Source organism: Pezoporus flaviventris, unplaced genomic scaffold (assembly GCF_033815535.1).
Source record: "Pezoporus flaviventris isolate CSIRO_AGI_PZ_B2104156 unplaced genomic scaffold, CSIRO_AGI_Pfla_v1 ptg000031l, whole genome shotgun sequence".
Classification (NCBI taxonomy): Eukaryota; Metazoa; Chordata; class Aves; order Psittaciformes; family Psittacidae; genus Pezoporus; species Pezoporus flaviventris.
Genome location: NW_026892579.1, coordinates 17,284,845 through 17,298,463, shown reverse-complemented (window position 1 = coordinate 17,298,463; position 13,619 = coordinate 17,284,845). Strand labels below are relative to the sequence as shown.

Genomic DNA, 13,619 nt, shown 5'->3' with positions numbered 1-13,619 from the left:
TAAATAATTTGTACAACTGTTTAACAGAAACACAAGTCAAAGCTACTCACTTGTGCTCATCTGATCCAATAAGCATGTGAGGAATTCTGTCAATTAGATGCTTCATAACCCAGTGCCAGTGCAGAGACAGAAGTGACAATCCTGGTGAATCCACTGTCAGGGTGTCAGAGACTGCCCAGAACCTGTCACGCCACAGCAAGCAGTACAATATCTAAAATGAAGCCAAAAGGTGACAGTTTTCTCAATGCTGCATGTTACAGAATACTTTGTACTTCAAGCAAGAGAAAAGCAAAACCACCAACACCTGCATTAAATTCAGACTCACACAAGGCTTTGTGTTTAGTGGTACACAACCAGTACTCAGCTATATGCTCTCTAAAAATAACACATGGCTCTACTGGCCATGCAATCCCTGCATCAAGTCTACAGTGTCATTGTCAGATCTCTTTATGGCTCAAAATCTGCATTCCGCACAGAAGAAGTAAGAAGACGGAGCACAAATACAGCTGCTGAAACAAACATGAATATTTGCTCAGTGTCAGGCATATTCTGAACCCCAGCAGAAGCGCTGTGGTTTACTTCATGGCTCCTGAAACTAAAAAGTGTTCTGCATGCAATCGCATTTCACTTAACTTCCATAAATGTAATACAAAAAGTCTACTCACATCATGCATGTCATCATCATTTAAGGCCACTTGGGTAGACTTCACCCAGTGAAATACAAAGGCATCCCAAACTTCGAAGAAAGCAGCAAGGTTGACCACGATTGCATGAGGAAGACAGGTGTAGCTTCCTGGATCTGAGGTTTGGGCAAGAGGGAAAGAAAGGGAGAAACACTTAAATATTTCAGCCAGATCACATAACATAAGGGTCAATTTCTGATCACTGAATTCTTCCTATGGTTGGAGAAAAAAAGCCTGAAAAGATCTAAGAACTGAAGCAATAAAAGTAGACCTTCACTATTTGCACAACTCTATTACCTCTATATATTTAATGTATCAAAAAAAAAAATCCATGAGGGAAGCACAGATCAATTGCTTTGATGCAACGCTTTAACTTCATCACTAATTTTTTCCCCTTGTTTCAGGAGCAAAACATCCTACTTACATAAAGGGGATTAAAACAAAAGCACATCTGAAGAACTTGGCTATTCTTATTAGACAAAGACAAAATGCTATTCGAATTTCTCTCCACCATCATCTTAAAATTTAGATAATTAAGAGAGAAATTACATTCACTCATTACCTAGAAAAGGCTGGGCATAAATGCTGTAGCATAAGGTATATCAAATTTGAGAATAATGTGTTACATATCATATTAGTCCTCATCTGGCCGCTGTACATTTACACTATCTTTCTTCACACATTCAGGACACACCATGTTTACATTACACATTTAATACACATTAACCATACTTCAAATTGAGCATGGGACCCACTTTTGCGGAAATCTAGAGACATTCTTAAAACACTGTTTCTTGGCTTCTTGCTGGTAATCAAATTCTTCTCAATGTAGCTTCTTTTTTCTCGGTCAAGAAATAATACTGCCCTGAATTAAAAATAAAGTTGTTAGCAATTCAGTACCATTTTAAAGCCTCTGCCTTATGAGAATGGTGAACTACAAAGTGACATTTCATATTTCACTGTATTATGAAACAAGAATCAAGTGCAGCATAACTAATTGCTTAATACGGTTTCTGCAGAAGCAAGCTTCACACAGAGCAGATTCCTGCCTTCAGCAATCACCAGGAAGGAAAAAGTAGTGAGTTACTAAACAGATGTAACATCACCACCTGTAGAATATGTGAGCAGCTGCTCCCTTACACTGTAAAAGCAAAATCTGTACTTTTTGCTGTTATTAGCAAAAGCAGTCCAAATCCAAAAGCAGGGCAACTATTTATGTCAGAGATTTCACACCACTGCTTCTGCCTCTCTTACGCTTTATCCTAGAGTTCTGCTCTGTCCCTGAAGTATTCCAGCCTATCAAGAATGCTGGAGCTCTGCTCCCTATATTAAGTGACTGGGTTTAGTCTGAATCTACAGAGAACAGTAGCAAAGAATTTGAATACTTGTGCAGAACCTCTACCTGGTTATTTTAGATCACATCTATCAAAACCTAAAAACATACTTAGCAGATATCACAAGTGTTTATACAGCACTGATTACAGTCATTGGGCAATCTCCATATGATTTTTTTGTTACCTACCGATTTGTTACAGACTTTAAAAGGATTAGGAGCTGATCTGTGTGTTCCATTTCTGTATCAAAATTCATTGAATTTCTAATGATATCCAAAAACTGCATATTCCACCTTGGATCCAGAGGTATCACATGTTCATCTGGGAAGGTGGACAAGACAGGACAACAGTTAAGGACTTTCCTTGATCCCCCTGGCTATGAACATTCGGGAAAGAAAGAAGGAAGCCTAAGAGGAAGGAGGGCAAAGGCTTAAGATATCCAAAGAGAAAAGCATTAAGTTGACTGCAGGTTCCGTAAAACAGAACACTGGAAGTAAACCAACCAGTGGTCAGAGTACCCAAAAGACAGCCTGGAAATTGAAGCCCAACTCCCTTTTCCTTCACAGTCCAGGCGAGACACCCAGGACCATCCGTAAAGGATCCAGTGTCACTGCATGCAGCTGTCAGTACCCAACAAGCTTGCAAAGGAAACCATAGGCCTGAGCTCCCTATAAAGCAGTGAGAGAAAATTATAGGCCTCAGAGATTTCAGATGGACCAACACAATAAATGCTGAGAAGAAACCAGGATGCCTACATACACAGTTAGAAAAGCAGTAGGTACCTGCATCACTCTTAAGAACACCCCATAACTCAGCTGTAGGAATACACCTGGGTCACAGATGCACAGTCAGGATTCATTGTCATAGCACTTATACCTGATTTGCATAGGATGATGTCACGGTTTTAGCCCCGCCAGTAACTCAGAATGAATACATCTAATTGCCATATTTGCAGTTCTAGACAGCAAGAATGGCTTTATTGTTATTTCTTTAGCAACAAAAGCAATGTATAGTAAGAATTTAGTCTTTCTTTGGGTACACACATTTCCTACAAAGGGTTACAAAGTGTTCAAAGAACAAATAAAGGAAGCACTGATGTTTTATAACCAATTTTTTCAGAACTACCTGTCATAGTTGGCTGTAGCAACTTGATCATGTTACTGACTCCAGATGAGAGAGGACTGGCATAGAAACTACCAAGGGCTACAGCAGATGATTCCAGCTGAATCCGCACTGGATCTGTAGGTGAAGGGAAGAGAACACAGGTGTAAACATCAGAGCATTTAGTACAAATGAATGACTTCAACAGAGCCAGCACCAGCATCCTCAATCTTATCTGTGCATGCACTCTGGACATGTTGACTGCCCTTATTTTGCATTAGCTCTAAGACGTCTTAAAAGCTGTCAGAATATCATGGCCAAAGAGATAAATCCATTAAAGAGTTCTAGTTAAACTGGTAATACTTCTGATAATACTGATACTTGAATGATATTAAAAATACGGTTTGTGAAAAACCCATGAGTTTATACCTTCAAATCTTTCTCTCAATGCACCTACCGTTGATTTTTTTTTCAGTCCCAGTTAAAGAAAAAGGCATACCTGTCATCAAAAGTAACTTTCTAGGTATCTTCCAGTTTAGAAAGACACCTGCCTGGGAAAGACTGCAAGATCAAGGGGAGCAATCCTATTCAACTAGGGACAACAGAGTCTCAGATTTCACACCATACAAGGAAGTGTGAATTACTTCCTGAAGTTGTGTTGCTTGAACATTCAGAATAGCAGCTGAGATGCTATTCTGAATGTTCAGGCAACACAACTTCAGGAAGTCTCAGTTCTGCAGTTTCCTGGCTTTTTAACCACTTGTATTTTAACACCATATAAACAGAAGGTATTCTACTGTTTTTACTATCACTATCAAAAAAAAAACAAACAAAAAAACAACTTAGTGAAGAGAAAGGCATATTTGCTTACATAGACCAAGAGGTATCCAAAAAGTACTGTAATTCAGAAGCAGAATAAGTTAAATACATGCTTGAGTAATAAAAGGCAATGTTTAGCCCAAAGTCTCCTGTTGTCCCTAATATGCATAACTAGTTTTTGCCTCTCCCTGGAACCTCAATGCCCTTGATTTAGTGTGAATAGTTGAAAACTTTTATATCAGATCACTTTAATGGTCTGAATGTTTTCACAGAAGACTTATGATTGTGAAAATATAATGAATCATCCCTTAGGCAAAAGAAAAAGTTATATGATTACATACCAAGCACCTGAGGCAGACTTTTGGCTAAGGAGTTAAGCCATTTCACTCTTAATGACCAATCTTGATTGGTTGCCTTTTCTATGAACAGTCTCACTGAAGCCTGGAGAACTTCCATTTTATCCATCCAGTTTGCATCTATGTCAACTGCACTGAATTTGAGACTCTCAGGATTAGTGGACTGCATAAATTTTTGAAGATCTTGCAGAGTCAGTGGTAATGTCCTGAAACACAAAGAAGTAAAGTCCAGCAATCCAGAGCTCAAAATGCCAGCTCCAAAACAGCATCTCCTCTTTATTTAGCTTTAGTTTCCAACCTCAAATCACTTGTGGGTGTCTACTATTAGAAGCTCACTATCACCAAAAAGATCATGCAGTGACAGAGGTGAATACGCACAGCAGAAATTATATTTGATTTGTGCACTGGAATGAGAAGCAAAGGTAAATTTAAAAAAAGAGATAGGAGAGGGAGAGATGCTGATAAAAAGAAGCCAGCAAAAGAGCACAGCACATTGCTGTGATTAACATTTTATCTTAGTACTAACTTACACAGCTTGATCTTTCACTGGAAGCAAACCACAGTACCTGCCCACAATAGGTCATTAATCAAAGCAGGAAGGCAGGAAGATTTTGCACCGATGTTGTGAAATTAACAGTTACATTGCAAAAGAAATCATTAAAAGAGTTTTTGTATATGGCCCCTGCACATGAGACTTCTTTCAGGCAGCTCTGTTTGAAGGAGGAAATTTGGGTTTTTTCACCTAAAGCTACCGGATTTAAAATAACCGATTAATAATTGTTTACATGAAAGCAAGAGGTACAGAGGATCACTGCGTATTTAAAACCAATTAAGTACTAATTCTTTTAAAAGCTGAGAAAGAAATCAGAGGAAGATTTATTTGGGGCTCTTATTACCTTTTTTTACCAGTGTTTGCCTTCCCATTTTTTTGCTAAATGCCTAGTCCTAACTCAAAACAGGTCAAAATATTGACTTGAATTGAATATTGAATAGAGCATTTTGGTCTGAAGATAAAACAGTAAATCAATTTGTATTTGTAGCAGTTACATGGAAAGGTAATAGTTCTCACTCACTTACAGTGTGATGACCCCAGTCTCTACCCACACAATTTGCTCAAGATAAACTTTTGCAGGGAGCAATGACATGCCACCAGTGGTTCACATATATTTTATTTCTTATTAATTAGACAAAAAATGTTCATTGCCTACCTGCAGTTTTTAAGTCTTAGTCTATTCAAGCAATACATTAGGACCTGAGCATCACTCTGGACTGTTGAAAGAAGTGAGTCTTCAGCTGCAAACAGACCTGTAGGTAGGCAGTCTGGCCACAGTCCCATTGCTAGCAAGGAGTCACCCCAAGTTTCATGGGAAGCCAGAGATGAAGCATGCTTTGTAACCAGTTCTAACACAGCCTACAATAAACAACCAAAAAGCAGTTTAGAATCATATTCAAGCAAGTATTCAAGCACAATAGCACAGGGAATGCTTTCATTACATGTATTTATTGTTAAATCATTATAAATTCAATGGTCCACAAACACTATATAACCTACATGGTAAACGTACTAAAACATTCCAACCATAAGCGAAATATCAAACTGTACAGTTTAAAATGAGTAGTGAATATGGTTATCTCCAGATGACAGTGTGCAGTGTTTCAAGCCATAGATTCATTAGTATTACTATCCCAAGGACTCAGCTGAAGCTGTTAAAAAGCCAAGTAAGCCTCAGAGTCCAGCTGGATGTTCTCTGGCTCTCTTACGCTGCAAAAGAGTTAGCCACTACCTGCAAAATGACTGACAAACCCTTTGTTCAGGCATTTCAGAAAGAGTATCACAAACACTAGCCTCATGAAATGGTATTTTTCACGTATCTAGATGATGTAGAAAAAGCTTTCAAATACAGGACTTTTACCTGTTGGTTAATCTGCAGTTGTTGTGAGCGGCCATAAACCTCCCAACATGCTCTGTAAAAAGACTTTGCTAATCCAAGGCCTTTTTGTATCTGCTGCACAATTAACAAAGCAGCCTGAAGCAAAGGTGACAAAGACAACACAGAACCTGAAAGATACACAGCATTTAATGTGATATGAATGTTTAGTAATTGTCAGCCTTTTAACCCTCTGAAGACAAACACCACTTTAGACCCTGAGGAAAATCCAAGCCAAATGAATCTTCCTGTGTCCTGAAATTCATGGGTTCTTCCCAAGATTAGTAAGAAAGTCTGACAAGACTGTAAATAACAGGTGACCAGCTCAAAATAAGACATCGAGCAGCTGAGACAAATGAAACTCATCTTGCTCCAAAGAACAACTTGAAAAGGCCTTGTGCAAACCCTTTATTTTGCTGATTTTCACCAAGAATGTATTGCCTTCTCTATAGCAACTCGGCCAGTGTCCAATGTCTCTACACAAAGCACTCCAGTAACTATCTTTTTATGATTTGGGCCTACTTCCTGAGAACACAAAAACCCCAACCAAAAACTACCTGATTATACTTATATGCCTTTACTTATATCGGGACATTACACAATAAAATAACTAAGCTTTAACATTAAAAAGATAATTCAAATATATGTAATGAGCCCAAGTTGTTAACAAATGCTGAACAGACTTCTTTTACCTGCTATTGCTGCCTTGGTTTCAGAATGCACAGCAATAAGTGCATCACAGATGCTATCTCCCACTAAACCCAAACTATGCAGGAGTAACTTCAAATCCAGATTGTCCAATACATTTCCATCATTCTCTCCAGGAATGTATATTTCAATTCCACGATTCCGCATGGCTCTGGATATTTCCCCATGAACAGGATCCATTGAAAGAAAAAGCCTGTTGGATATTAGAACAGTTCAGTTGGAAGTGACCTATAACAATCATCTAGTCCAACTGCCTTACATTTGTAAGGTGTAACTTAGAGCTTTAAACTGCCACTCAGGAAACCACCAAATCTGCTCTTCCATAAAGTAAATTCATCTTCATAAATATGGGAACACCAATATCTAGAAACCCAGAGACATCTAATGAATTTAGATAAGAAAACTGTATGAATAATTATACTTTGAAATTAGCCACTGATATATCACATTATTTTTAACTCAGTCATATATGAGCTATGTCTCTTTTATCATTTCCTACTTAAAAAAAAAAAGTTACACTATGCCTCCGAGCTATAGACTTTTAAAAGTCTTAGCAAGAGCTTCACATAAATCTGTGCTACTTAAAAAACAAAGAATCCAACACCCACGTAAGTTAATACTATCAGTAGACATCTATTAAAATATTAAAAGCAATTAAAAAACACTTCTGAGATACAGTGAAGTGAAAACAGGTTTCTGAAAACTCCAAGATCTTGTTTCCAATTCTGTTACAGTGAGACAGGGAAGTGCTGAAATCCTAACTTAGAAATGGAGAGTCAAAGCAGAGGTATACTGCCACGAATTTTTCAGTGCAATAGTCTGTGTAGCAACAGGGATATAAAGCCAAGCCTCTTAAGCTCTCTATCGTATGCTCATTACAGTGCAGTTTTCTTTCTTGCCAGACAGACAGTGTCACTACAGTACATGGCAAACTGAACAGCATTCAAAATACCAAAAGATTGGCTCACTGCAGACGTTGTTTTTCTAAACCTGCTATTTGGTACTGGGGGGGAGAAAAAAGGCAGAAATGCAAAGTACCTGAAATTTGGATGAGGAGCTATTGTAGGAATTGTGCCATCTATCACACCTCTTTCACTCATGGTAAGAACACCTGCTGGTTCCAGTAAAGCATTCAAGCGGTCCAGCACAGAAGGGCTATGTTCAAAAGAAATTTATATGGTTATAAAAAGGTAACAGTTTGACCTCTTTCCGATTTGAAATCAAAACGGTACCAGTCTTAAGCTAAACAGCTGATTATGTCATAAGGTAACAGGAAAACTATCAACCGCTAAGCTGCTCAAGAAGGAAGACATGCCCAGAAAACGTAACTTACTGCTCCCATGCATTGTTATCACAGGCAAATATTCAGTAGTCAATTAGCGAGGGTCAAGGAATTTACTCGGTGAAACAAGGCCACAAAGCCTCTTACTTGCAGAAATTAACATTGTCCATCAGCAGCCAGTCTCCAGACTGCAGGGCCTGAACCAGCATCCCATCCACCCACTCAAACGTGCCATGGCTGTTACAGTCAGCAGCCTGGGCCTGCTGCAGCTTGAAACGCCGGAACTCTTCTACCAGGTGAGCAAACTCTGAAAGAAAGTATGTTTTACATCAACATTATTGGGGTGGCTTCCTGCTCCAGTGAAGACATACCTGTTTTCTGCTTTTTAGGGGAACAAAACAGAAGAGGCTCCAACTCTTCAAGTAGCCCCCACACATTCACGAGGACAGAGCAAGTTTGCAAGCAGAAAAAAATATAAACTCCATCTTTTCTCCCTCCTCAGGTGAAGTCTGATGGATATGGATATGCCATATAGAAAAGCAACCCGCGCATTATTCTACTCAGCTGATCAGTGCGTCAGAGAACGAATGCATTAACAGAGTATCCAAATTCCCTTGGGAATACAAGATAAAAGCTGTACTGCATCATGCATCAGAGTAACTACACAAAAAATAAATCTGAAGAACTATCACCAATGTAACTTTTTCAGAAGCTAAGCTGTAGTGAAAGTATGAAGTAGGAAATAACACACAAAAACCTTCAACCTTCCCCTCCCCTCCCAAGTCTTCTCAAGATTTCACTCCAGATTTATATATTTCTCTTATTTTCTTCAGAGGAACATACAGACTTACTTCATATCTCCCACCATACATACCTGCTTTTGAGTAAGAATTTATTTTGTTGTTTAGTCGCTGGGTAAGTACAAGTATTCCCTCCAGTTTGCTCACTAAGTCGGCTGTGACACTTCTACCTCCTTCACCCAGAGATCTGGGTTTGTAATTCAGGATGAAACTGCTCCAAGCACGCAACACAAGTTCAGCATCATCTGCACAAATTTCTGTCAGGAGAAGACTGTCCCTTACTAGTGTGTTCACAGTATTCTCCACTTTTTCCAACAGGCGCTGCCACGGCCTATTGATATCAACCTGCAAACATGCCATTTATGGAGTTAGCTCATCCTGAAGACTAGTGCCTAAGGCGCCATTTAGTGTTTAAACACTACGACCACAGTGGACTGGCCACTGTTACATAGGAAGGAGAAATACTGCCATATTAACCAAAACACTATTCACCTGTTCAAATCCACCCAGGAGTTCAGTTGTGTCCATCGCACTGTTCATTGCCATGATTTTTAGTCGATGGCCAGTCAGATGGGCCAGCAGCTCAACAAGACTGGTTTTGCCGACAGCTGCCGGGCCCACCAGGATTACCATCCAGCTCATGTGCACGCATTTCATTATGAACTCAAGGGACTGCAGTGAATGATGCAGAAGCGAGAGATTTCTGCCAGGACGAGGAATATAGTTGCCACGAGAAAGAACTGAATAACCGATCTGGAAGGGAGGAGAGACACATGGGTGAGTACTCAAAGAGGCAAATGGGAGCTCAGCTGTGCAAGTCACCACCTTCTCTCTCCACTCACAAAACCTCTTGTCAACAGCTTACCTGAACATTATATGGAGTGATATGAAACTCTCTGGTTCCCGTATACACATCAGCCTCCTGGCCAAAAACGTCTCTGAATGTAGATATAACCTAAACCAGTTGAAAGTGCAAAAAGCAAAGACTTATCAGTCTTAAGTTCTCCACTGTTCTAAAAGATTTACTTCTAAAGGAGCCTTCCCTCTCAGTGCCACAGCCATGTGATAGTAACTAAGAGTTTAATTACAAGTGCCATTTCATTCAAACTGAGGTAAGCAATTTAAGTGTGAGCTGTTCGCAGCAATTTCTTCATTAACCATGCCTTCCCTTGACTTGAAATACTCTAAGTAATGTTTCTCTTTAACAAAATACTGGGAAAGAAATCACTCCATAAATCACCTCTTTGATAACACATAAAACTACAATATTACAGGAAGGGGAAAGTAAACCCATGAGAAAAACATCCAGTCACACAATCAGTACATTCAGTCTTACAGTCTGACTTTTAGTTTAATACCATTTTAAATGTTGTGAAATTAAACAAAACCCAAGTATTTCTAGGCAAGAGAGGGTTAAGTGGAGGCAAAGGTAAAATAACAACTGTAGCGAGTGTGTTTTATTAGAGGAACTTTAAGCAGTGAATTTAACACAATGACGGGAGCAGTTTGACAGGCAGATGAAAGAAGTGACAGATGAAGAAAAGCCAATAAAAGAAACTCAAGCCAGAATAATTTAAAAAAGCTGGCAGGGAAGAGCAAAATTACAGGACGTTATTTTTATGTCCTGTACTGACACAAACACTTTCTAACCATAACTTTAAGAATCTCTCAGTATCTCAGTGCTCTCTTTTCTGCTCCATGTCTTGTCATTCCTCACAAATAGGCATGCAACCTATGCCACTCCTATGAGGACATTATTATTTACTGCAGAATCACACAAGAATATGTTGTGTTTTGCTCTAAGTCCTTCGTTATACTTGCTTTCATTAACACCAGCTTTCTGCTTTTATACTAGTAGATAATTAACTGATATTAAACTGATACTTTAAATTCAAGAGGAGCAAGTACATGCATTAAATTTCAAAACTCCAAGCAAACCTATTTTTCTTTTGTAAGAGGTAAGTAATATCTGTGAGTGAATCACAAGGCATCTTCAAATTTTCACTTGGATTTCTAGAAATACTTCCTGACGATCCAAAGAGCAAGGAAGGAAAATACACGTCTCACCTTTTCTTTGTCTTCCCTGGTTCTCATTCTTTCACCATATACCAAAAATACATGCTGGCCTGGATCGTAACACCCTGGTGACTGGTCAACAAGCATAAGCTGGCACCAGCGGAAAAGATCACGTAAATTGAACTCCCAGGGTCCTCCTTTCTGTCCCCACTTTTTTTCGACCATCACTTCTTTGTCGATCTAGAAGAAGTAGCAATTGAAGAAAAAAAATCTTTTATTCCACACACGCGCTGGTCTTCAAACATTTTTTTATATAATTCAACTGAACGTCTGCCTTTGGCACTGCTTACAAGACAGAGGACAACAGAAAAAGCAAGCTGACTCACTTTTCTGAACATGTTGGGAACTAAAGCTTGGTTTTGTTTGCTTCTTTCTCTCCTAATTCTCTAGCACTCAGCTCAATTTTAATTTCTACTCTTGAACTCTATAAATGAGTAGTCAGTAAGATGCTGCCACAAAAGATTTTATGTCAGACCACAGAATACTATTTTCTCTTAATACTACTCCACTTTCGTTTTTTGTTCCATGACATTGAGATTAAACACAATTTCAGAAGCATGAGCATAAATAAAATAACGTGACTTGTATCCCACACTTTGCGCAAAACGGCAGCATCTAAATAAGTTGATCCCCTGCAACTAATGCTAGTTGAAAACCTTCTATATTAGTAGAATTCTAGAGCATCTCTTAATCCTTTGCAAGACAGATCATATCAGGAAAGATTTTCCTTTATTTTTTCTTAGCGTTCCAGAAGAATGCTACGTATCACTTTGCTTCTGTAAGGGCCAGATGCAGCTTGCACTAACAACATCCCATAAAAAAGAGCAGATTAAAAACTCAGACCAGAAACAGAAATATACATTTCAGATTTTTTTTGTGCTTCACAAAGAATCCATGTGCGAAAAACCATTTTCTCAACTCACTTTACCAAGCTACCAAACCATAATTGTTTCCACCTTTTGTAGAACAAAGCCTATTTTTTTTGTGTATGTGTGTGTGTGCATATACATAAAAGCCATTTAGATATATATAAGCCTTTTTTGTGTGTGTGTGTGTGTGTATATATAAGCCATTTAGATAGATATATACATGTTTTATCTTCTGTGAAATAGCCTCTTCATTATCAACAAAGTATCTGATTGCAGTAGTACAAGAATTTGGGTGGGTTTTAGTGGTGTGCTTTACTTTAATCTGCATGTACTTCCATTCCTTTTTTTTTTTACCCATATGCTTCTCTAAAAATGCTTGGAAATATAATATTAGTCTTAACATTTTTAATCTTCCTGCATTCTGCCTACTTACACACAAAAGAAGTTAAAGTATGCATTTACCTTGTTATTGAATGCAACCATTTTAGCAATAATACTTTTATCAATAGCAGGGAACAGTGTATTCCCAATAAACTCCATATCTTCTGCTGACAGTGGATCAACATACACCTGTAGAATAAAGAGAATGCCAACTGCTGATATAATCATAAAACTACAAGACAGGATCATGACATAGTTTAAATCAAACAAATAAGCTTACCTGTGTAAATCTATTAAGGAAGGACTTGGGTAGTCCCTTTCTTCCACCTCCTTGTCTGTATGGATTCTGGCATCCAAAAATCTTGGTTGTCTTGTGCTGTACATGGAAATTCATTCCCAGTTCTGGAACATAAATCTCTGCTCTGTGGTCAAAGCATGCATTTAGCCCCTCTAATACAGACTGAGAAGCCAAATTCAACTGAGGAAAGAAATGAAGATACAATATTAACGTTACACAGAACACTTTTGCATAATCTCTAGTTTAACAGTCTGGGATACACAGAAGGTAAAATTCAACTTCTTTGCTGTTCAAGCACTGTCATATGTCATTACCTCCAGCTAGACTGCTACTACTCTGGAGCAACTAACTAACACTTTTCCTTATGTGCACTTTCTATTTGTACTGTGTTTCTACCATCATAACAAAACAATTCTCCATTGTAAAATCTGCATGTTCAAGATGTTTCTCCTGAACATATGTTCATACTTTTGAAATATTTACATTGTTTTGTTTGTTTGCTTGCTTGTTTTTAAATGAAAGCAGCCTGGGTTATTTAAATATAATAGCTGTTTAAAGTGTTTCCTTTCACAACAGGAAAAACAAGGTATAGAAACAGCTAAAAAAATGTTAAGATTTTGCATTCTGCAATAATTAGAACGCATGTTGTCAAGAAGTGAGCTCAGGGTGAGTGTATGCTAGAAAGTACTTGCTACATGGTACATGAACAAATTTGTGGTGGCAGGATAGCTTATACCAGCAAAATGGAACTCTTCTTCACCTCAATTAAATCAGTACCCTAACAGTGTATTATTCCCAACAAAATGCCTTCTATTTCAGTGAAATTATTTCCATATAAGATCATATGCACAAAACTTCTGTGGACACTCTTCCCCAAAATTTTCAAATCTAAATCATATCTACCCTTCATTTTCTGCAGTAATTTAGGTTGTTATTCAATCCTTGGCCTCTTGTCTAAAAGAGATCTAGCCAAAGCTGGGCTTT

General features: G+C 38.3%; 1 protein-coding gene across 1 annotated transcript in view; it reads right to left on the bottom strand.

Annotated features, from left to right (window-relative positions):
- The window catches only part of MDN1 (midasin AAA ATPase 1), a 102,840-nt gene that overhangs the window by 41,200 nt on the left and 48,021 nt on the right, over positions 1-13,619 (bottom strand). Inside the window, exons 38-54 of the mRNA XM_061460297.1 lie at positions 12,618-12,815; positions 12,419-12,526; positions 11,079-11,267; positions 9,877-9,966; positions 9,504-9,764; positions 9,086-9,356; positions 8,359-8,518; positions 7,968-8,084; positions 6,914-7,122; positions 6,207-6,352; positions 5,502-5,704; positions 4,279-4,499; positions 3,143-3,256; positions 2,206-2,338; positions 1,439-1,548; positions 666-799; positions 51-211 (exon numbers count right to left, since the gene is read on the bottom strand). Of these exons, the coding sequence (XP_061316281.1) occupies positions 51-211; positions 666-799; positions 1,439-1,548; positions 2,206-2,338; positions 3,143-3,256; positions 4,279-4,499; positions 5,502-5,704; positions 6,207-6,352; positions 6,914-7,122; positions 7,968-8,084; positions 8,359-8,518; positions 9,086-9,356; positions 9,504-9,764; positions 9,877-9,966; positions 11,079-11,267; positions 12,419-12,526; positions 12,618-12,815 (2,825 nt within the window). The remainder of the gene's footprint in view (positions 1-50; positions 212-665; positions 800-1,438; positions 1,549-2,205; positions 2,339-3,142; positions 3,257-4,278; positions 4,500-5,501; positions 5,705-6,206; positions 6,353-6,913; positions 7,123-7,967; positions 8,085-8,358; positions 8,519-9,085; positions 9,357-9,503; positions 9,765-9,876; positions 9,967-11,078; positions 11,268-12,418; positions 12,527-12,617; positions 12,816-13,619) is intronic.